The sequence below is a fragment of the Arvicanthis niloticus genome, chromosome 9 (genome assembly GCF_011762505.2).
Source record: "Arvicanthis niloticus isolate mArvNil1 chromosome 9, mArvNil1.pat.X, whole genome shotgun sequence".
Taxonomy (NCBI): domain Eukaryota; kingdom Metazoa; phylum Chordata; class Mammalia; order Rodentia; family Muridae; genus Arvicanthis; species Arvicanthis niloticus.
In genome coordinates, this window is record NC_047666.1 from 11,471,822 (window position 1) to 11,496,231 (window position 24,410).

A 24,410-nucleotide genomic window follows, 5' to 3' on the forward strand; every position below is an offset into this window, starting at 1 on the left:
GAGATTACATTCACAGTAAAAATAGAATTAAGTAGGGAAAATGCCTTTCTTTGTTTGCTTGCTTGTTGTCTTCTAGACAGGGTTTCCCTGTATAGCCCTGGCTAACCTAGAACTCACTCTGTAGACCAGGCTAGCCTAGAATAAATCTACCTGTCCCTGCTGTGAATAAAGGCATGCACCACCACACTGGGCTGGGAAATGTCCATTTAAGGCTCAGTCCTGGTTAGCTTTTATTCTGGGACTTGATTCAGCAAGAATCTGAACACCAACACATGTCACAGAGTTCAAACTTCAAAGCAGAAGGTAAGCTGAAGAGCTGACCGCTAAGTATCATACAGAGTCAGCATGGGAGGAACCAGGGCTCACTGCACAGGGATGTGTAACAGAATGGACTTGTGAGGCCCTTGTCAACCATCACTGAGCTGGTCACGGCCTGCCCTCCTCTATGAAGCTTTTTCTAGGCACTCTGATGTTTACTAGGCAGTTTATCTAAACTCTGGACTAAGGAAAACGAGAAAATTCCAGTCTCTTTTAATGCTCATCAACTCCCATACAACCCAACAGAGCTGCTGGGAGTGAACAGGCCTGTGCTCAGCTATACTGCCCTCACTCAGACAGGCCTGTGCCCAGCTATACTGCCCTCACTCAGACAGGCCTGTGCCCAGCTATACTGCCCTCACTCAGACAGGCCTGTGCCCAGCTATACTGCCCTCACTCAGACAGGCCTGTGCCCAGCTATACTGCCCTCACTCAGACAAAACTAACACTGCGGCAAAGGTCTCTAGAACACGTGTGTCCTTGTTTCAGTAAAAGAGAAGATAATCTGTCAGAAACAACAGAAGCATTTACCCAGTCTGTCTCAGACTCCTCAGTGGATCCCTCTTGTCTGACATAAACTAGCTGAACAAAATTGATTCCCATCATCCAAATTCTGTAGTGAAGACAAAGGATCAAAATGGCACAGTAATGTTTATTTCAACCTTCAAACAGCATAAAAAAGTGACAGCTTCTGATACCAAATCATACAAGGATTATTGGAGGAACAAAACAATATTAACATAAAGAAAATCATTCAAACAACACAAAGTAAGTGCTTCACATCTCAGACAATGCTGTGCGCTGCCAGCGGGCGCTTCCACCAGGGGCTTTTACAGCAGGACCAAGGCAAAGCCAGGACCCGAGAGAAGGTGCATTCTCACCTGGGAGTTTAGACCCAGGTCACTACAGACCCCACTGCTCCACTCACGATTCCCCAGACCAAATCTTAAAATCTAACTAGGATGTGGGAGTGGTAACAATGAAAACAAACTCAAACAGAAGAGTGTGGCAAGAAAGTAAACAGTAAACAAGGTTACCCATAAGGCATCAGGAGACCTGCTGGCTGGCTCCTCACTGCACCAGCTTAGAAACATGTTATTTCTCAGCAAACCCAAAACTTCAGAACGTTAACCAGCAGGTCCAGTCAAAGCTTTCAGAGACAGTCCTGATCTCTTATTTTTATTTATACATTTTTTTGTTTTTGGTAAATGTTTCATATAAAACATAAAATCAAGTTCTATTTTATAAAAAACTGAATATTTTAATAGTAAAAATATATATATTTAAATTTCTTTTTAAAAAGACACATAGCAATACTTCATGAGACTGGATTTAACTACCCCACCCACCACGGCCAGCCGTCCACTCCAGCACTGTGGACAGCTACATGAAGGTACGTTAAGGCAAAGGCTCCTGGTGAGGCTTGTCCACTGTGCCTGGGCTGGAGACTCAAGGTGAGCACCCTGCTCTCTCAGGGTTAGAAGGGCTTCTCCCTCACATTCACCGAGCCATCCTGCATCCCAAAGTAGACTCTCTCTGCCATGTTGATGAAAAGGCCTGTGTCCACCACGCCTGCAAAATGAAATATAGGTATATTAAAGTCCAGCTTCCCAAGACAAGGCAAGCATCAAGTGTCCCTGAGAGCAAACAATACAAGCCAGCACCGGACAAAATACAAGCTGAAAGAAACCGGGTTATCTTTGTTCCTTCCTGGCACCTCTTCCTTCCACTACATCATGGCTCGCTCTGTGTAACCAAATGTGCCAGCTTCACCCCACTGCAGGCCCTCTGCGCAGGCTGTCCCCTTGCCTGCTGCTCATCCTCCTCATCCTCCCACAGGCCTGCTAAAGAGACCCTCCAAGACTACGCTATGTAGCTATCACTCCTCCCAGTTGTGTTCAGTCAATGCCATCGTTGAGTCTTCCTCAGAGTCGGAGAGATTCACAAAGCGTACACCCGACAAAGGAGTCATCAGAATACAGTTCCTCAAGCCACTATGACAACCCAACAGAAAAAAGGAGTAAGACCTAAACAAGCACTTCTTAAAAGAAGCAAAGTCAAACAGCATTCAAGCTCACTAGTGACAGGGCATGAAAGACGACTCAATCACCAGGATGAGTAGCAGCAGGTGACCGGAATGTGGAGGCACAGACAGGAATACTCCTGAAGCCTGCTGGCCATCAGTCAGCTCCTGGTTCAATCAGAGACTCTGACTCAGAGAAGACAGCACACAGCTGGCTTTTGCACATACAGACATGGGTGTACACACACGCATTTGCATGCAGTCAGACAAGCGTGCACACGCGTGTGCACACACACACACACATAAGCACACACAGTAGCATGAACATATCACCATACTGTTTGCACACACACACTAACAGTGGGATACTCAGCAACGAGAATTAACTAACTCTAGATGGCCTTCACCAAAGATGTTCACATATACATTACAGTGAGCTAACACTAACACTTTTGATAGCCAACTATCAAAGAAAATGGGAATGAACCTAGTGTGGAGGGAAACAGGGACCTGCACTTGTGCCCAGGACTGGTAAACTGGCACTCTTATGGGGGAGCAATTTAATGTCATCTTGTAAAATGAGACTAATCTTTTGATCTGGTACTTCCATGCTAGCTAGGATGAGAAATGCAAATGACCACTAACAGGGATCTGGTTAAGTAAACTGTGTTACACAGCCACAAAATTGGAATATCACTGGTTTTTTTTTAAGATTTCTTTTATGTACATGAGTATACTGTAGCTGTCTTCAGATACACCAGAAGAAGGCATCAGATCCCAGTACAGATGGTTGTGAGCCACCATGTGGTTGCTTGGACTTGAACTCAGGACCTCTGGAAGAGCAGTCAGTGCTCTTAACCACTGAGCCATCTCTCCAGCTCTCACCATTTTTTTTTTAAAGTAAGGTCAGGGGCTGGAGAGATGGCTAACCAGCTGAGGGAACTGACTGTTCCTCCAGAGGAGCCAGGTTCAAATCCCAGCACAGACATGGCAGCTCACAACTGTCCACAACTCCAAGATCTAACACCATTACACAAATATGCATGCAGGCAAAAACACCAACATACATTAAAAAAAAAAAAAAAGGTAATGTTATCTCTTGGGGGTCAATATGTAATAAGCTAAGAAGAGAAAGGACAGAATACACCTAAGCATGGTATGCTGTTACTTGAGTAAGGAGTAAGGCAGGGGAGTTTCAACTTATGTTTTTGTGGAAGATCATCTCAGAAAAGGCCATACAATTCCTTTAGTAATAACACTGGCTATCTCCAGACAGGGTAACTAGTTGTCTAATGGAGAGTGCAGGGGCTTGGGGGTGAGGGGAAGGTGTGCCACTATTTACCCATAATATTGAACAAGGTATAAAGAATATAAATGTATAAAGGAACAAAGGATAAGTTAAAACATCTGTGGACAGCCCTCAATACACGCACAAAATGGAGGCTGAGTCACTGAAGTGCGAGGCTCTGGCACAGACCGCCTGCTGCACAGCTAGAGTCTTCTGAGGACGGACAAAACAGTCCTCAATACTCACTCTGATCAGCGCCTTTGTAGCACAGCCTAGAAGCTTCAAACTGGCCCCAGAGAAAGTCAAACCCACTTCAAAAGCTATAAAGAAATAGCAGGGCAGCCATCTAAGACATGATTCTGGAGCCTCAAATTAATGAGGTGCTAGGAGTGACTGATCCCCTCACCCCAAATAAAATCCAGAGGAGAGCGAAGAGCCTGCTGAATGTGAGCAGAGGCAGGACCCAATCAAACATGGATAGGGACTCTTTTCTGAGTGTCTCCCTCATGTAAAAGACCCTGGTAAGAAAGAGGAAAGCTTGCCCAGTCCCTTGCCCTGGAAGTTTGTCTAATCTATAGGCAAAAAGTAAGAAAAAAGGAGAGCCAAAGACAAACCAAGGGTGGACCTGTGGTAACAGTGCATCTTCCTCACTCCACGCTGTAACTCTGAAGTCTCCAACACATAGATTCTTCATGCTTAGGAAAAGGCAAGGCAGGCCCCAGGAAGAGCAAGAGAGCCCCCTAGTGGGCACATCAGGAACTGGCCTTCCCACTCCACCCTGGGTCAGTCTGCATCAACAAGCATGGCCTCCATGTCGTCATCCTCATGCCTTCTTGGCCTTTCAGTTAGAGAGGCAACACTAAGCAGGGAGTAATTCATCTGTTTCACTTAATGAATGAGGGAAAGATTGTCAGAAGACTAAAGACGGTCAGAGGCAGGACTTGGAAGAAGTAGCTGCCTTATCACACAGCACATATTCAAACTGTTTAGATTCCCAACTGGCACAAACAACTTACAATCTAGGAAAAAAAGAAAACAGAAAAACAGGCAGTGGTGGAACAAACACATCTTTAATCACAACGATCAGGAGGCAGAGACAGGCAATCTCTGTGTTCAAGGCCAGCCTGCTTTACAGAGTGAGTTCCAGGACAGCCAGGGCACAGAGAAACCTTGTCTCAAAAGAACAGGTAGGGGGAGGGGTCAGTGGGCACTGAGGTGGTTTCATGGAGCCGATGTTGGCCTCAAATTCATTATGTAGCCAGGGAAGTCCTTGACCTCTGATCATCCTGCCTCTACCGCCACAGTTCCAGGATTACAGGCATGTGTCCCTGCGTGGGCACAATCTAGTGCTTGGTTAATGATGACAGCAGTGCCTCCTTCCCCCTAGGGACTTTAGTCTTCCAGCACTGTTTTAAGAAGTGAGCTAATTAATCCTCACAATGACCCCACAAGGTAGGTACTAGTTCTGGCCCTTTTTAAAAAGGGAAACTGAGGCACACAGCTGTCAGCTAGGGGATCCAAGTTCATACTGCTAGAGCATGGCTGGGTTAGAAGCTCATCCAGACAGTCTGCTCCCAGCATCCTCTCAGCCACTACCCAGGTACGATTTAGACTGCTCCTCAGCGCTGCAAGAATGAGGCCTTTCAAATCATCTCCTCCTGTAAATCCCCTCCTACGAGTTCTGACCTGCCAGACTTAAGCCTGAACGCCAATTCATCTCTATCCAGCTCACCCAACCTTCCCCCAGGTACGCAGGTCCTCAACTCCTACCTGATTATCCCTTGGCATAAAGTCTATGCTTACATCATACAGCCTCACTTGAGTGAGTGAGCATTCAGTCAGGGTCTTGGGGATGGAGATAGCTCAGTGTATAAGTGAGCATATGGATCTCATAGAGACCCAAGTTCAATTCTGAGCACCCATGACAGTAGACCCACAGCTAGCTGTAACTCTAGTTCCAAGAGATCAGATGCCCTCTTCTGGTCTCAATGGGCACCTGCAGTTAAAAGCACATAGTCACATGATTAAAAATAACACAAATCTTAAAACTTCAAAGTCAAGAAGCAGAAAACCTAGCGCTCACACCTTGATGCTGTAGTTGTTGGCAAACCACTTAGCTTAGCTCTTGGCCTGAGTGGTCCTCTGTTAACTACCTCATGCAGTGGGAACTTAATAAACTTTAGATGTTAAGCACTGTCTAGAAGATGTGACGATAGTGCACAGATCAACGCCACACCTAAGAAACTGCCCCACACCTAACAAGCAACCTCTGTGAATCAGACTTTTGCCATTTCTCCAGAAGAAACAGCACTTTCAGAATCTGCAGGCACGGCTTCATACAGCCTTCCCAGGCTTCATACAGCCTTCCCAGGCTTCACACAGCCTTCCCAGGCTTCACACAGCCTTCCCAGGCTTCACACAGCCTTCCCAGGCTTCACACAGCCTTCCCAGAGTTTCCATCAGTTCTAATCTAGGACCAATTCCATGTAATACAAGCATAGCCTATGATATGTAACCAGTGAAGGTAGGTGAACTGAGTCACTTCCCCCACAAAGGTCGAAGAGGCTGTACCAGGCTCCTGGAAAGGGGAGGGGGTCTCTCCCAGAGATGGTGACCTTATTTCAAAGCAAGCACCTCTGACCTCCCATCAGTTCCAAGGCTATCCCAATTCAAACAGACTATAAAATACATACACATCAGCACTACTACACAAACCAAGAGGAGGGAGGTGATTCGAGTTAAAACCTCAGACATGGTATAAACTGAGCACATGCTGCCTTCTGCACCCTGAAGAGGGGGTGGTCATGAAGGGCAGTCACTGGGTGACTGTCCAGTGAGCTCCATCCAGCTTACCTGGAGTCATTTTGATAGCTGTGTTCACTTCACTCCATTTATGTACCCGGTCAAACTTCCAGTCCAGGATAAAATTCCCATTATCTGTTACCACAGGACCCTAGAAGACAATTTTCCAATGACCAAGGATGAAAACCCAGGTAGGCAAAAGAAAGAAAAATGACAGCCAGACAGATATCCCCCAATCCGTGCTTCTAGAAGGTGGTTCCATAGAGCAGTGGTGGGCAGGTCCTCTGGAGTCCACAGACTTGGATTAAGTCTTACTGCAACACCGGTACACAGTTAAGGGGGGCCACTGACTGCTCTAAAACTTGTTTCTTGAGTGTCAAAAAGGGGGACAGAGATTCGAACAGGAACGGCTCAAGGCAGTGATGGTTTCAACTTCGCAGAGTGAAGACCAAGAGAACTGCTTGCCAACATCGCTACATCAAAGCACCAGCAGTGAGGTAACATAAGGCTGCATGACTTCCACACCGCCTTCTCCATCAGCAAGTCTCATTAAAAGGATGGGCAGACTGACAGAGGTCAGACAGGTGAGGGACAGAACGTTTCCTCGACACTGGACGCTGGAAAACTCGGATTGTTTAGTAACATAAATGTTGACAGTGTTAGCATTCTGTCTAAACTCCACCCCCACAGTTACCTGACAACAGCCAGGTAGGCCTGGCCCACTATAAAACGGGGCTGCTTGCTTGCCCCCTCCTCGCTCTTTTGCTCTTGCTTTCTTGATCTCTTGATCCCTCTCTGTCCCCTCACCCCTTCCACCTTCCCTTCCTCCCTCTCCACGTGCTCATGGCCGGTGTCTCTCTCACTTTATCTCTCTCTCTATCTCTCTCTCTTTATCTCTCTCTTTCTCTTTCCCTCTCTCTCCCCCTCCCTCCCTCCTTCCCTCAATCCTTCCCTCCTTCTCCCTCTCTCCTCCTCACCCTCACCCTCCCCCCTCCCCCCTCCCCCCCCACCTCTACTACCCTCTTAAATCCCCTCCCCATGCCCTGAATAAACTCTGTTCTATACTATACTGGTGCGTGACTGGTCCCTCAGGGGGAAAAGACACCTCGGCATGGGCCCACTGAGACATCCCCTTCCCTCACTCATACCTCACCACACATGCCTCTACAGAACATACTTTCTTTTTCTTTCTCTTTTTATAAACACATCATCTAGAGTTTCCCAAAAGACCGTGTTTAGAGGTTGTTCACCGGGCAGTACAGACCTCAAGTATCCCTGAGGGATGTCAGGAAAGAACCATGCTTCCTGAAGGCCTCAGGGCCTAACTGACACAGAAGGCACTAGAGCAGCACACTGGGTCGGGTGCTCAGAAACCTCCTTGGCCACTTACTGCCTTGTTGACAGCCATTCGAAGTTCCACCTCACCCCCAAACTTCTGGGTCACTGCTCGGCTCACTGGGACATAGGCCATTGGGATGACTTCAATAGGAATTCCCTTGTGCCACCGATCCCCAAGGTTCTTTGAATCTTTCCTGGAAAAAACAAGTAAGTTCAATATACAAAACCAAATTCAAGCTAGGGGCTAACTAGACAGCTGGAGGGGAAAGAGATCAGGACAGTACAGGGGCCTTCAGAAATATAGGCTGTTTTACACTGAAGAGACTTGAATAACAAGGCAAAAATGATAAGATCTGCTCTGATGGTCTGCTGGCTAACCTAGGTGGCCCTTGCACTTATGGCATCTCCTGAGTAACACAAATGCATATCTCTCTTCTAACATGCTCAGAACAGTGCCTCCTCTCTCTAACATGCTCAGAACAGTGCCTCCTCTCTCAGGCTCCTTGAAAGAAAATCAGCCTGGTCAAAGAGTGAGCATAACTCAGTCACATGTGGAAAGGCCTGACCCCAGAGGAAGCAGGATGTGCTGAGTCACTACCTGTGGACAGAGCTTGCCCTGCTTCCTGAGGAACCTAGTGAGTAACACATGAAGGAGCTCTGCCTGGACACTGCTTCCTCCCCATCCCCAAACATGAAGACCCAGCTCCATGCAAGAGTGCTGTGGTAATCAGCAGAGGCACTGCCTGGAATCCCAGAGAGCAGGTGATCCTTCCTGCATCCCTCCACAGGTTTCCTCTTCTCACGAAACTTGGAAACCCATACAGCTTCTCAGCTGAAGGGCAGAACCCGGAACAGTACCTGAAATCAGCGATCACAATGAAGCGACTGGCATAACCAGCCACAATCTTCTCCTGCGTCAGGCAGCCTCTGAGAGGAGAGAAGGAGGTGGACATTACAGTGAGGTCATCCTCGTTTGGGAAATAAGACCAGACTTGAGAGGCCCAAATGGGTTCAATCCTGACACTTAAAGAGAAATGTGGCTTCCATTTTTAAAGCGCCATTCTCAACCCTATAATGCTACTTCCTAGTAAACAGAATACAGAACATCTGCCTGTGTCTGGTAGAAACCTAGAAAGTAAACATGGTTCTACTCAGGCATCAAGGAAGCACTGTGTTAGGGAGATGACGACAACCAGTTTGGAACACCTGCTCCGTGGGCTGTGACAGCACAAGGCCAGGGATATTGAATAAACAACCTGGCCTATGGCTACTGCTCCCTAGATGAATTACCTCACACCTGCAACAAGGATTACGTAATACATTTAATAAAATAAAATGAACACTGTGTCAGTCTAATAAATGTTTCCAAATAAAGGAAGAGCGCCCCTCCCCCAGTGATTACAGACTGCACAGCTTTAACACAAAAGACACATATAACCCGCACGTGCACGCTCTCGCCCGCGAAAGACGACACACGCGCGTCAGGATCCTTCCACAACAATATTTATTTCATCAATGAGGAGAGAAGACGGGACGGGGACAGGCGGGGGTCTGTGGTGCTAGCTTATATAACCCTTAGCTTGGCTAAGATTGGCTGTTAGCCAGTTTGCTCGTATCCTGCCCTGGTTTGGGCTGTGAGTTTGGCGTCTCTAACCGTAGCGCTTATTGTATGGAACTAACTGCCTGAGAGGAAGTGGGCTGTATCCTGAGCAAGCTCGGCAGCTTGTAGTTTTTCTCTCTGCACTTTCCTAGCTGCCAGTTAGCGCGCTCCATCCCCCTCAAACAGAGCCTGAGCTCCAGCGCGGCTCATAACAGGCACAGACCTAACAGTCCAAGCCAAGAGTGTGCTCTGTGTGTGTGTGTGTATGGGTGCGCACGCACAGAACAGCAAGATAAACCATCTCCCTGAAAAGGCCCAGGTTGCCTGTCAGCAGGTAGACACTAATGATCAGAAATGCCAGGCTGGCTCAACGGCATATGGTAGCCGGGTGCTGACAGAAGAAAAACTCATGTGTATCATAACAACTGTTTACTCTGTACTCCGCTTCACTCTGCTAAGGGTCAGCTGACAGTCTCTTCAGCAACAAAGTCCCGGAGACACTCACCCGCCACCCTTGATGAGATTGAGCTCAGCGTCCACTTCATCAGCACCGTCGATGGCAAGGTCAATCTGGGGAGGGAGGGAGGGAAGAGCCTCGTGAGCTGAGACACTGTGCGACCCCTGACCACGCAGTGATAGCTCATCAGGTTCTCAGCAGCTCCATTAGGTAGGCCCAGGATTTCCATTCAACTGCCCAAGAGACAAGGGCCCCGAGAAAGCAAGGCGCTTTGCTGGAGACACAAGGGAAGGGAGGGAGCTGGGGGCCTAATGCACTGTCCAGTCCTTAACCACTGCACTTGCTTCCTTCACTCTCCATTTAAGACACTGCAGTTTGGGGCTGTCCAAAGGACCATAAACAGATAAACAGCGGGGCTGGAGCATCCCGTTCCCAAGGGAGAGCAAAGATCAATAACGAAAGAGCAGAGTAAAATCTGCCTGATTCCAAAGACACAACTAATGTGGGCAGATACAGGCAACTTCAAGTTAAGTGAGGAGTCTCCGAAGATGACAAACGTTCGATGCACTCTTGAATTGGAAACTATTTCTGCCCACAGAACTCCCCCAGGAGGTCCCTCCCAATGTCTCACCATGTACTACTCCATGGCATGACCTGCTAGAGCCTGTCAAACCCTCTCTATGCCTATCCTAGTGTGCCCAATCACTCCAGAAAGTCTGGGCAACACCCATGTATGCCCACATACCCATAACTACTACTTTCCCCTCCAAAGATCCTCTGTTGGCCCTGCCACAGATCCTGGCAGCTAACCACAAAGCTAGCCTCTTACTGAGACACGGCTCCAGAGCCTTACGTGCACAAGTTATAATTCTGCTTCTGCCACTTTAGCAACTGGCATACCCTCTCTATATCTGTTTACTGTGACAGTTACAGTGCTCACTGTCAAGATGAGACTTAGCCCCACACCTAGTGACAGCCCACGTGTTCCTGGGGTGACACGGGATGCTGCTCACTCTCCACAGCTTCAGTCTCAACTGGAATAGCCTTGAATTTAACAGTCTTTTCCACAAATATTAGCTTTAATTAGTTTTCAAGTAGCCACAACTGCCTAAGATACGACATTTTCCTTGGCTCAGATGTGAGTTCTGCAGGCTGGCTCACTTATGAGAAGGCAATTTCAGGAAACCACAGCCCAACTCTGGAAGTGTCCACTCCCTTTCCTGTACCTGTCCTGAGCCCTGAAGGTTAAATCCTTGGGGAAGCTAAACCTGTACTGTGCCTAGACTGCCACTTCTTTGCCTGTAAGTTTGACCAGAATTAACACACAAGGCCCCAGAACAAACGTAAATATAATTGGCTAATGTTTTCTGGAGCTACCAAGATAGCTGGGGCCCATGAACAACTAGAAGCCACCAAAAGAAAAAAAAAAAAAAAAGGAGAAAAAGACAGTCAATCTCCCCCCCCCCATGTCTCTCTCTCCACACACACACACACACACACCACTCACTCACTCACTCACTCACTCACTCACTTACTCACCCACCTCTGGGTGTTGATCCAGGTCACTGAGGGTTAAGCCATACTGCAAGATAAGCTGCCTGGCCTAGGGAGGACAGAAAAAGACAAACACAGTCATTTATACTGAGAATGTGGAGAGGGTCTGCAGAATTCTTGTGACATGAGAGATCTAGCCCCACAAAGAGCAACACTGACGGCTTCTTCATTGCAGGAGCTAGAACCATGCAGCACAGGGAAACCAGTTACAGAGGTAAGAGCTGCCCCTCTCCAACTTGGGAAACAATACAAGGGTGCTCCTAAAACTTCTAAGAATACATTTGGGAGGCTGAGATACACAGCCAATTCAAACTTAGCCTGAGCTATAACAGTAATGCCCTGTCTCAAAAGACCAAGCATTGAGAATGGAGCTCAGTGGTACAGCATTCTCCTAGCAAAGGCCACAGGCTGGATCCCATCATGGGCAGGGGCAGGAGATCCATGAGGCGGGTGCAGGAGGACCTTCGAGAATAGAAAAGTCAAGTCCCAGGGAACTAAGCAGATCCTCCCCACAGCTTCCTTCCTTGACTCAGACCTCTCCCTCACCCACTGACACCCAAAACACTCTCCCAGAAAACACGAGCCAGATCCTCAGAGCAGACAGTGCTTTCCCCCCTCCTAAGGACCCTACGGATCCAGGGAAGCAGAGGCCTGCAGGCGTTCTGGCCAGCAGGAAAACCATCAGGGTAAGATAAGAATAAAACTCAGGAAAACCATCAGGGTAAGATAAGAATAAAACTCTGGGGCTGGAGAGATGGCCCATCAGTTAAGAGCACTGACTGCTCTTCCAAAGGTCCTAAGTTCAATTCCCAGCAACCACATGGTGGCTCACAACCATTTGTAATGGAGGTCGATGCCCTCTTCTGGTGTGTCTGAAGACAGTGACATTGTATTCACATACATAAAATAACTTTTTTTTTTTTTTTTTTTTTTTTTTTTTTTTTTTTTTTTTGGTTCTTCGAGACAGGGTTTCTCTGTATAGCCTTGGCTGTCCTGGAACTCACTCTGTAGACCAGGCTGGCCTCAAACTCAGAAATCCGCCTGCCTCTGCCTCCCAAGTGCTGAGATTAAAGGCGTGTGCCACCACCGCCCGGCCCATAAAATAAATCTTAAAAAGAAAGAATGAAACTTTGTTCAGCTCAACTTAGTTGGCCATCACTAGTTCAAATTTCCATTGTCTGACACTAGGGCATGTATTTTAGCCTTATTTAAGCACAGCACAATTTTGTGGGGAGGGGGAGGTTCTGATAACTATTAACTCAGTCCCATGAGTATAACAGAATGCAAGACATGTTTACACTAAAATTTTTTAAGGCACACCCAGCTTCTTTCATAAAAATGGGTACTGTTGAGTGGAGATAGTGCCCAAGATTCAGGGTCTACAGAAAGTGGCTGAGATAAGCATAATGCCTGTGGGTGTCAGGATTGGTGCGGCCATGAGATAACTTAGGAATGTAAGTACATTCTTTCCCAGCATTCCAGGAGGACAGGTAAGGGCCTTCTTCCTTTGACTTTTCCTGGCTTCTCTGGTGCTTATCTTATGTAAAGGACTTTTTGCCCTCTATACTACCCTCTCCCCATTCCTGCATGTCAGCTCCCAATACCTAAAAACAAGTTCTACCTGGGATTCACCACCACCACCACAACTACACTGGGCAGAAACACAAAAGCTCTTTCTATCAAACAACCACCCACAGCCACCACACACTCTTAAGATCCAGATACAGCAGCAGGAACTAAGGAACAAAAAACTTATGAACAAAGACAAGACTAGATATCAACACCTAGAATTTCAGTCATCCCAAAACCAGATGCCTAAGCACCAAAGTAAAAACACAGTAACAGCCAGGACAGTAAGTCTCTCCAGAGCCCAGCAACTCTACTACAGTAAGCCCTGAGAAAGACAATATGGATGAAACACAAGACAAGGACTTCAAAATGGCTGTTATGAATATGATGAGGGACCTTAAAGGAGGTATGTAAATCCTCTTCCTGTGAAAAGTCCTGAGAGACTAGGGATACAAAGGACATACCTCAACATAACAAACACAACAAACCCAAAGCCAACATCAACTTAAATGGAGAGAAGCTGAAAGCAAATTTTACCAATTTATACCCAATTTTAAAATGGGGTATAGATCTAAACAGAGAATTCTCAAAAGAGGGACCACAAGTGGCTGAGACGCTCTTAAAGAAATGTCCAACATCCTCAGTCATCAGGGAAAAGCAAAAACAACTCTGGGATTCCTCCTTACACCTGTCAGAATGCTAAGCTCAATAACACAAGTGACACTGAGGATGTGGAAGAAGAGGAACACACTTCCACTGCTGTTGGAGTACACACTTGACAGCCACTGTGAAAATCAGTGAGGCAGATCCTCAGAAAAATGGTTATTATCTACCTCAAGATCCAGCTATACAACTTATGGGCATATACCCAGAAGATGCTTCATCCTACCTCAAAACGCTTGTGCAACCATGTTCATTAATGCTCTATTCGTGATAGACAGAAAGAGGGTAAAGGGAACAACAGACGAAGGGGTAAAGAAAATGTGGTACACTTACAGAAGGATTATTACTCAGCTGTTAAAAATGAAACACTCAGGTAAATGAATGAGGCTATAAAAAAATCATCATGTTAATACAGTTTCTGGCATAATATGTTTTGTTCTTGTTTTCTTTTTTCATACCTAACAGTTTTACTGATTCTTTGGGAGTTTCATATACACCCAGTCACACTCCTTCCCAGTCCTACCATGTTCAAGACCAGCCTGGGGCAGGTGTGGTAGAAAAAGTACATTTCAGGAGGGGTCCCCACCCAGCTAGCTTACTGTCTATGCTTAAAAGAGGCAAAATTCTCTGAATTCTTTTGCAATGTTAAAAGAAAAAATGTGCTTGCTCTCTCCTAAGAACTAAGGGGCTGGAGTCATGGGATGCTGATTCATAGGATAATCAAAAGGAAACCTGGGGTAAATGATTGGATTGATCTGTAAAATAAGACTGGGCTTATGATCTGCAAGAGGTGAGCTATCCAGAATCTTTTAGAATAGAAAAGCAAAGGAAAAACTGCTTGGAGAACTGTCTTGAGCAGAACATAGAAAGAGCTGTCTGGAGATCTCCATAGAAAGCAGATCAGAGAGAAAGAATCAGAACAGAGAGAAAACAGGCTAGAAAGAGTCTTGGACAGAGCATAGGCTGACAGCTTCAACGCTCAACAATTTGACTTCAAGTTGTTGGCCCCAAACACCCCTTCTCTCAGAACCCCTCTCCAAGCGGAGGCCGGTCCTCAGCATGGATGTTAGCTGTTAAGTCTTCATTGAACAGATTATAACCCATATAACTACAGAGTTTAGGTCTAGAGTAAGAAACAGGGGGTGGACTGGCTCACCCTACGAAGGGGAAATAGAGGGGGGGGCGGGGAGTGGACCTGAAACAGGAAGATCAAGTGGGATTCGAGAGGTGGGGGAGAGGGAAGAACAGATAAAACCTGGCTTCCAGCTTCTTCAGTGTTCCCAGCTCTTGTACACAGTCACTGTGGGAATACTCAACTTTTCTTATAAACCCACTTGTAAAGCAATTGTTTCTCTTAGTTCTGTTTCTCTGGAAAACCTGCACTGAAACATGTCCTGTCCAGCAGGGCATTAAACAGAGATCTGGGGAGGTCACCTGAAAGAGATGGGGGGGGAGGGGGGGAGGACAGGCAAAGACGCAAAGAATGGAGATCTGTCTATAGTCTGATCAAATTGCCATTCTTACTTTTTCACACAGGGGTTATATACACAAAAGGGCAGGATGTGGGGAAGGGGATGACGCAGGAACTTAAGTGTTCAGGGGGAGTACAGATATCTTGCAGAACAGACTATCAGCTGGGTGAAGCTTCAGAGGACAGGTCACTATCACTTCATAGATTTCTGTGAAGTTTCCTTCATCCCTTAACAGGATAATAGTCCCTGAGGCTAAAGACCACACAGTTGTCTCTGCATACTACGAATAATGCCTGACTCATGAGAAAACATCAAAGTAAATGAAACAAATAAAATTACAGCCCCAGCTGGGCATGGTGGAATATGCTTTTAATCTCAGCACTCAGGAGGCAGAGGCAGGAAGATGAGTCTACATACCAGGTCAGCCAAGGCAACATGATGAAATCCTGTCTCAAAAAAATTATACCAAAGAACAATGCTTGGCCAGCTCCTCCCCTGAGCCTGGCTCCCTCAAGGAAACCATCCTGGATAACATCGCAAAGCTGGAGTACACATGCTCAGGAACCCAGAAGACCTGACAGCTGCTAAGACATGGACACGAACAGGATGTACCTGGAAAGATGTGGGGATGCAGATGAGGTCCAGATTCTCTTGCTTCACCCTTTCAGCTGTGGAGACAAGAGTCACACTGGTATTGTTCCATTCCCCACAGTTGATTTTCTTATCCCACGTGCATTTCTCAAATCCAACCAAAGAGAAAAGCCCTATCTCCCACTGATAACAGCTACCTCTGTGGACTCTAGAGGGCCTGGGAGGCAAGTAATGACCACAGGAAAAGCCATTTCAGTGGTACTGCTGCTGTGTATCTGCAATTTGCTAAGGGCTGTGTATACAACTTTTAATGCAGACAGCCCAAGAGATAAATTATGACACCTCTTCTTTGCACATGAGGAAACAGAGTCACTGAGAAGTAAATTACCTTGGTAGTCACACAGCTAACAAGTGGCTGAAATGTGGTCCTTAGTGGTCTTTCCCTTTTCCTTTTTTTCTTTTTTTTTTTTTTGGGGGGGGGGAGGGGTCAAGACAGGGTTTCTCTATGTGGCCCTAGCTGTCTTAGACTCTTTAGACCAGCCTGGCCTTGAACTCAAATCGACCTGCCTCCCCCAGTGCTGGGATTAAAGGTGTGAGCCACCACTGCCCTTCTGACTCTCAATCTTAGCTACAATCTTACATTACCTTTCCAGGAAAACATCAGAACTTCACTTTGCATTTATTAAGAAATATAAGGATCTATAGGCCCCAGAGGATGATTAAAGGTTGAGAGAGGTACATATTAATTTTAAATTTTAAAATTTTAGAAAATCTTAATTTTAATGAGTCTTAAAAAGCTGTCCTCTTAAAATGTCAAGTCTGTTTAATCAAGTCTTTCTCTTGGAAGGTTTAGATGTTACTCCTGTGAATCCACAGTAATTCCTGTGACCTAAAAATTCTCCATACACAGAGTTAAGGTAGATAAGTACTGGACAGTAAATCTCCCATCAGTCAAGGTCCCTGTAATGCAGCCACTTCCTGATCACAACAGGAACCTCGGTTTTGCCTCCTAGGCTCTGACCCTTGGCACCTGCCAAAGATGGGCATTTGGGCAAGCCTCTCCCAGGCTTTGTTTTTACCAACAAAGAACAGGGCTGTAGAACCTGTTGAGCAGCCACCGGAGCTGATAATGCCTGAGCCTGTCCTACAGAGAGGACCCAATCAAAGTGAAGTCAACACCTACAAAAACCAGCCACCAACTGCAGGAGCCTCATCCTTGTCCCGTCATAGACAGGACACTGTGACCTCAATTTGTTTGTCTGACAAACACACAGGCTTCAGAGGAAACCTGAGACCAATACAGAAACTCTGATGGGTGTACACCATCATATTCTGCTGGGGCCTCACCGGAGTCAATTTCTCCCCTCTAGCTATATAATAAACACAGGCATTGCCTCCCCAAAATCTGCTATAGAGGACCAAAAATTCCTCTTTTCTAAGAACAGAAACACTCAACTAACCTCAAATGAACAACATGCTCTTCCCATCTCTACCAGGCTGAGTGGGAACTAAGACAAACGCCACACCTGCGCCCATCCCTCCCCTTCCCCCACCTCCTACTCCCATGAACACACAAGAAACAGTACAGTCTGAGAATGAGAACGTACCTATTCGTTGCACAGCATGGACAATTGTAGAACCACTTCCAATTCCCAGCACTTGGTTATTCTGCCAAAAAGAGGGATGGAAAAGCAAAATTCATTACTACAGTAGTTTTACTCTCTTGATCTAGCACTGAAATCATGAATGACCGTACACAGCACAGGTGCAAGACAGGTACTTGTGCCTACTTTACAGACATGTAACCTCTGAACCTCAAAGCTGTACTTTATCCTGCTCTCCCAGACAGAGTCCTTCTCTTTCCTTTCTGACACTAATACCATCCCCGTTCACCATTCCTCCACATACACATGACAAATGAATAACTGGTGGCTCAATTTACACCATAACAACCACACAGTAACTAAAGCTGCCCTCACAGAAATGGCCTGCAAATAACAGTGAAAGATTCTTGGCCAATCTATGGGAGGGAAGGAAGGAAGGAAGGAAGGAAGGAAGGAAGGAAGGAAGGAAGGAAGGAAACAGCCTGGGTACACATGGAAAGCCGGGCCTTCTGGCTTTGTTCTCACACCCATCTTCACAACTGTAACTCAAGATTGCTCAGGATGCATCAAGCCTATCATCCAGAACTCTGCCCAAGTCAGCAAAACAACAGGGTAGGAGAGTAAAGTAGGAAGTGACTTCAAAAGTAAATCTTCTTTCTATCCAGCTAACACCAAGGGGTCCTACTTTTCATGGGAAGAGAATGAACACTTAGGAAGTCTTCATGTGCAGAGCATTTCCAGAGCAAGAATCTGGGCTGCAGCCCTGACACCGTGAGGACTAATGTGTTAGGTCCAGCCTCACTCACCCCAGAATGCAGATATAGTGGTGAAAGCATTTCACTCAATGTAGCTACACTAAGACACGGAGCAGGCATTCTGGCTATCCCTGGGGCACTGTTGTGAGCTTTGATTTTTGCTAGGAGGGAGGGGGAGAGAGAGAGAGAGAGAGAGAGAGAGAGAGAGAGAGAGAGAGAGAGAGACAGAGACAGAGACAGAGACAGACAGAGACAGACAGAGACAGACACAGACAGACAGACATAATTAAGCAATGCTGATCAAACTCTGCTCTGTTTGATCAGTGTCACAGTTAAGATGTCTGCTTCAAAGACATCCTTATTGCTGGAGGAAAACTAGCATAAAATGACTGCTCCTACTTACGGGGTGACTTCACCACACAGCAATAACAACACTAAGCCTGCCATCCTAAGAAAGAGAAGATACCTATGGCTAGATGATAGGACCACAAAGAAAAACCAAAAAGGGACACCAACTATCAAAACCAATATGGAGCTTGGTTCCTAAGCAACTTCCTGGAGCACCCGACTTCAGTCTGTGGCAAAACCACCAACAACAGAGCAGCAGCTGACACTCAACACTGCCTAGAATAGCAGTTCTCAGCCGGGCAGTGGTGGCGCACACCTGTAATCCCAGCACTTGGGAGGCAGAGGCAGGCCGATTTCTGAGTTCGAGGCCAGCCTGGTCTACAGAGTGAGTTCCAGGACAGCCAGAACTACATAGAAAAACCCTGTCTGGAAAAAAAAAAAGAAAGAAAGAAAGAAAGAAGAGAAGAGAAGAGAAGAGAAGAGAAGAGAAGAGAAGAGAAGAGAAGAGAAGAGAAGAGAAGAGAAGAGAAGAGAGAATAGCAGTTCTCCGCCTGCGGGTCTCAACCCCTTTGGGGGTCAAATGAACCTGTCACAGGGGTCACAAATCAGATGCACTATGTATCAGATATTTACATTACGGCCCATAATAGTAACAAGTTACAGTTATGAAGTAGCAGTGAAAATAATTTTATGGCTGGGGGTCACCACAACATGAGGTACTGTGTTAAAGGATCACAGCATTAAGACGGTTGAGAAACAATGGCCTAGAAGACCCACACTAGCTTTCCACTGAGAAGCAATACCAAGAGGACCTACACATCTCAATAAGCCAAATTTCACAACCACCTCTATGACACACTAGCTCACTTGACAGACATGTGCAACAATGCAAGGGAAAAAATGGAGATTTTGAAATAAGCCAAAGATGAACAGATCCCTTCAATAGAAATGTAGCACCTGAGCCGGGCGGTGGTGGCACACGCCTTTAGTCCCAGCACTAGGGAGACAAAGGCAGGCAGATTTCTGAGTTCTGTAGGCTAGCCTGGTCTACAGAGTGAGTTCCAGGACAGCCAGAGCTACACAGAGAAACCCTGTCTCGAAAAGCCAAAAAAGAAAAAGAAAAAGAAATGTAGCACCTGCCTGTGTTACTCAATCCTACAAGAATATGTACAATTTGACAGCTCTGTAAAAGGCTGACCTCAACCTGTAGAAAACTGTTAGCATATTTTGTCCATAAAATTTAATTCACTGTGTTCTGAGATGCAACTTGTCATTACTTTACATTTATTATACAATAAATTCTAGTCTTTAAAAATTCATTTCATTTTAGTCACGTCCCATTAATTTAATGAGTTGAATAAAATATTGATATAAGAACAGTAATGTCCTTATCATGTTTCCTTAAAAGGAAATTGTCTCTTAATCCTATCGACCACGCACACAACCTCACTTTAAACGATTCAACGAGTTACATTGCCGAAAGAACACTATTTCTCAAATTTCTTGGAGTGGGACAACTATTAGCAATTCGCTTGGCAAGGGAAAGGCTATTGTGAAATTTCCTCGTAGGAGGAAGAAACTAAGCTACAGCTAAAACATCTCATCCCCAGAGCACAAAACCCCCGTAATGTGCAGGGGTAGACCCCACAGCCTCATTTGTTCCTTCTCAAAATCAGACTAAACCTAAAACTAAAAGACGAAAGAATAACCAACAAGTACAAGAAATTTAAAAACACAAACAAATTAAATCCTAATGGCAACCACATTTAACACACTAAAATTGTTTCTAGCTGGGCCTCTCCTACCTGCAGTAGACTTTACCCATCATTTTCTCTGCGTTTTTTGGGGAGGGCGGGGGTAGGGGGCTCTTTTCAGGTTATTGCATCAGGAAGTTCACAAGGCAACGTTAAAAGCACTTCAAATAAATGGTAGCACTGTACAAGCTGTGGGGTTTTTAAACAAGGGACAGAGGGAAATTCTACTTTTGCAAGGAAATTCTCACTTAAGCTTTAAGTAGCAGGCACTTAAACCCAGGAACTTGAGGCAATCATCCTCGGCCAATCCAGTCTGCCAGGAACTGGCCTGTGCCTGCCTGTTCACCAAGTAGCTGGGCTGTCTCCACATGCCGGACACTTGGCAGTGCCACTGTGGGCAAATGTCTGCCTGCCTTCACTATTTTATCATGATCAGCAGCAGCTCCTGGGACAATGGAGCAAGGGTCTTCCCACGGTCTCTGTTGAATTCTTGTGGAGATAGAATCCTCAATGCTGACAGCAAACAAGCCATCACCCTTATTTGCACCAGCAAATGGGTGGAAGGAAGACAGGGGGTTCTGGAGACAGGACACACAATAGACTCTTTCCCTGGGTAGAAACAGCCTGCAACAGGTGGCTGCAGGAGAGTGATCAGCACTAAGAAGTGAGGGGACTCAATTTCTGTGTTGTTTGCTTGTTTATTGAGATAGAGAGTCTCAGTAGGTAGCCCTGGCAGCTCTGGAATTACATAGACCAGGATAGCCTCAAACTCAAGAGATCTGCCTGCCTCTGCTATCAAGTGATGGGATTAAAGGTGTCACCACACCCAGCAATTTGTGTTTTAAATCTGGTAGACGCCATTAATCTGGTAGAAGCCCAGATTAACATACTCTTCCAAACTCACCAAATACACCACAGCCAGTCTTACAGACTTCACCTGCCAGGACACCCTCAAGAAGACAGTGCACCTAATAAAGTCATCAGCTGCCCCACAAACTCAAATGCAAGGGATTCAAGTAAAGTAAAGGAGCCTAACAAACTATTTAAAACAGCTAAATATCAAGATGTGAAGTATCCAAACAATAGTGAACACTTCCATTTCTTAAAACCTAGGTAAACTTAATCTGACCTTCACATCTGACCTAAGGCCAAACCTGATTACCAGACTCCTCACTAGCTCACATCACTCCCAGCACAAAGGCTAACTCAGTACATCAGACAGGCTCTTTTCTAGAAGATGAATTGCAGGGGGCTGCCAGAATGACAGACTCAGGAATGAGTGCCCTCGCCAAAACCAAAGTGGTGAAACGTTGCCTGCAAACTGGCCCCACGGCTGGTATCCCTTCTAAAAGACAATGATAAACAGCATGTCATCAAGTCCAACAGAGTAATCTCACAAATCTATGAGGACTGGCTTTGGTGGGCTACACCTCTTGGCATATTTGGTGAGTTTGGAATATGATAGTAAAACAGGCTTCTACCAAATTAAAAACACAAAAATTGACGAGCATAGTGATGCATCCCTTTAATCTCAGTACTAGAAAGGCAGGGGACAGATAGATTGCTGTAAGTTTGAGGCCAGCCTGGTCTACATAGTGAATTCCAGGGCAGTCAGGAATACCTAGAAAGAGTCTGTTTAAAAAAAAACAAAATACTACTAATAATACTGCCTGCCCACATTGGTGACACACGCCTTTAATCCCAGCACTTGGGAGGCAGATGCAGGCAGATCTCTGAGTTCAAGGCCAGCCTGGTCTACAGAGTGAGTACCAGGACAGCCAGGGCTATACAGAGAAATCCTGTCTCGAGAAACAAAACAACCCCACCCCACCCCCAAAAAAAACACAAAAAAAAAAAACAATACTGTCTGCCCACTAGTTTCCTCAGGCTAGGCCGATCTCAAATCAAAGCCCAGGCTCCACAGAAAGCAAAGGAAGAAGCCACAAACCATGAGGATAGCATAGACATGTACAGTAACCCATCTGGGGTAACTACACTTTTAGAATCAGGCAAGTCTGGACCTGGTGACAAAGATTCAACTGAGAATTCAAACTTCTCCATCTACCCTGAAACAGAAATAGTCATGGTGGAATACCAGCAGACTGAGGGGACTGGAAACCACACACTCAGAGAGCCTAGGAAACAGGCCACCAAAACTACAACCTCCAACCTCCATATCAGTGTTCCCACTCTACACAACTCACTGAACACTGAACACTGCCTGAGCAGCTCTCACTGTAGCCAACGCTGAATGTACAGATAACGTTAACTCTCCTCCCAGAGCTCATAAGGAGTTGGGCAAGAGACACGCACAGAGAACTGGAACATAGGTCATGTTGAAGTGTCTGGGACTCATATCAGAGGAAGCTGAGTGTGCCACATACTTATAACGCCAGCCCTTGGGAGGCGGAATCACGAAGGTAAAGTGGTGACACACACCTGTAATCCCAGCACTCAGGACACAGAAGCAGGGAGATTCCAAAGTCAGCAGAGTCCACATATCAAGTTCCTGGCTTGATATGGACTAGCCAGCTATGAAGTAGGAGGAGAGGGGAGGAGAAGGGAGGGGAGGGGAGGGGAGGGGAGGGGAGGGGAGGGGAGGGGAGGGTTGGTTTTCAAAGCCAGCCTGAGTTTCAAAATAGGAAGAGTTGGAATTGTCCTTTCCTAGTCTCCTTAAGAAGCCAAGGAAAAACTCAAAGTAGTAAAGCTAGACTATGACTAGAACATGAGGCGAAGGCTTGCAGATTTTAATTTAGTCAAATACATAACGATAAAGCAAAGGTCAAGGAGACATGTACACTAAACATTAACAGGATAACTAAGATAATGGGCTTTCCTGAGGTAGGAATTTCATATATTAATCTATTAAGTCACTTCATGAAGGTATTTTTGAAACTTCTCTTTACTGTCCCAGTTTTACAGCTCTGGCACTGAATTTCAAACAGAGCCAAATTACACATTTTATATTCATATTCATACCCTACACCCTCTTAGTTCGAGAATAAAATCCTATGCTAACTAGATGAGCAAAAAGCCACACCAGAACAGAAGAGCATAGAGCCCTGCCTGAAACAAAAATGGTGTTCTTCTACAGAACCGGCAAGCCAGAGGTTATCAGAGCTGGTCCCGCCCACTCAGGCCACCCTCACTCTAGGCAGAAGATAGATAAAGCGCTAAGAACATCATCTTTGCAAAGTAACTTTGGGCAGCACAGCATGAACAAATGAAAAGAATTCCCTTTAACGGAGATATGAATTCTGATAACATGTCCACAGAAATAGGAAATAAGACCAGGAAACTTCACCAACAGGGCAACAGATATAATACAATGAAGATAATTAACCTGCTACAGGGCAGCACACCCACCTACACTAAGAGTCCACTCACAACACCACACCTGCCACTTAACAAATGGGGACATAGCCTTACTGAGTAACTGCAAAACATCTGGACCCCGCCTAAAGAGCAGCACCAGAGGTCTGTCCAGCTAGCCCGGTCAACAGTAACGCGATCGCTTCTCTGTAAAGACAACCCTCAAGCTCCTCAGCGGGAGGAGCTGAAAAGCCTGTTTGGAGTAAAATTTCAAAACACTTCGCAAAACAGCTCTCCACTGGCTTCCCGGTAAGTGAGAAGTGAAGAACAGCAGCCTCGGGGCTCACCATTTTCAATGGGCTGATTAGGAGGCACGCATTAACAGCCTGACAAGACTCTTAACAGGGTAATGCCAGGCTCTACTGTGCACCCAGTTCCAGTCGAACAGGAAATCTTTGTAGAAAAGGCTCCAGTTGAGGGAGAGTTGACACCCACCCATTCGGCGTCTAAAAGGCCTTTCAAGGGTTAGGAAGAACAGCGCGAATTCGGGTACAAGGCTCGCCCTCTCCCCTCTCTCGCAACCCTCGCCCTTTCAGAAGTCAGGCGCACCCTGGCAGTGCCCTGGGCGCGCAGCACGAAGCCATCACGCCGCCACCAGCTGCCCACCTTCACGTGGTTCTCCACCGCCGTGTGGCTAGCCAGCTTCTTAGCCTCCTCGGCCTTGGACATCGTGGAGGGGGCCGGGCCGCCCGCGCTCGAGCCTCCCTTGTCGCCGCGGGTCTCCGACTGTGCACGCCCCGGCAACTGCACGTGGGAGCCCGAGAGGCCCCAGCTGTTCCCGCCCCCTCCCGAGGCCGCGCCCCCGGCCCGCCCGGGCAGTGGGGCCAGGACCCGCCCGTAGAGGGTGCTGAAGGGCCCGGGGCGCTGCATCCCGCCGCCTCGCTCCAGCCTCTGCGGCCGCC

The 24,410-nt window shown here is 46.5% G+C and overlaps 1 protein-coding gene across 1 annotated transcript; it reads right to left on the bottom strand.

Moving 5' to 3' along the window:
- Positions 1–950: 950 nt before the first annotated feature.
- On the bottom strand, positions 951–24,410 carry Rpia (ribose 5-phosphate isomerase A). Its single transcript, XM_034512640.2, has 9 exons — positions 24,115–24,410; positions 17,283–17,343; positions 15,697–15,752; positions 11,370–11,429; positions 9,875–9,939; positions 8,628–8,696; positions 7,822–7,963; positions 6,483–6,582; positions 951–1,890 (listed from the first exon to the last, which is right to left on the bottom strand). The coding sequence occupies exons 1-9, from the start codon at positions 24,376–24,378 to the stop codon at positions 1,796–1,798; spliced, it is 912 nt and encodes a 303-aa protein (XP_034368531.1). The 5' UTR covers positions 24,379–24,410; the 3' UTR covers positions 951–1,795.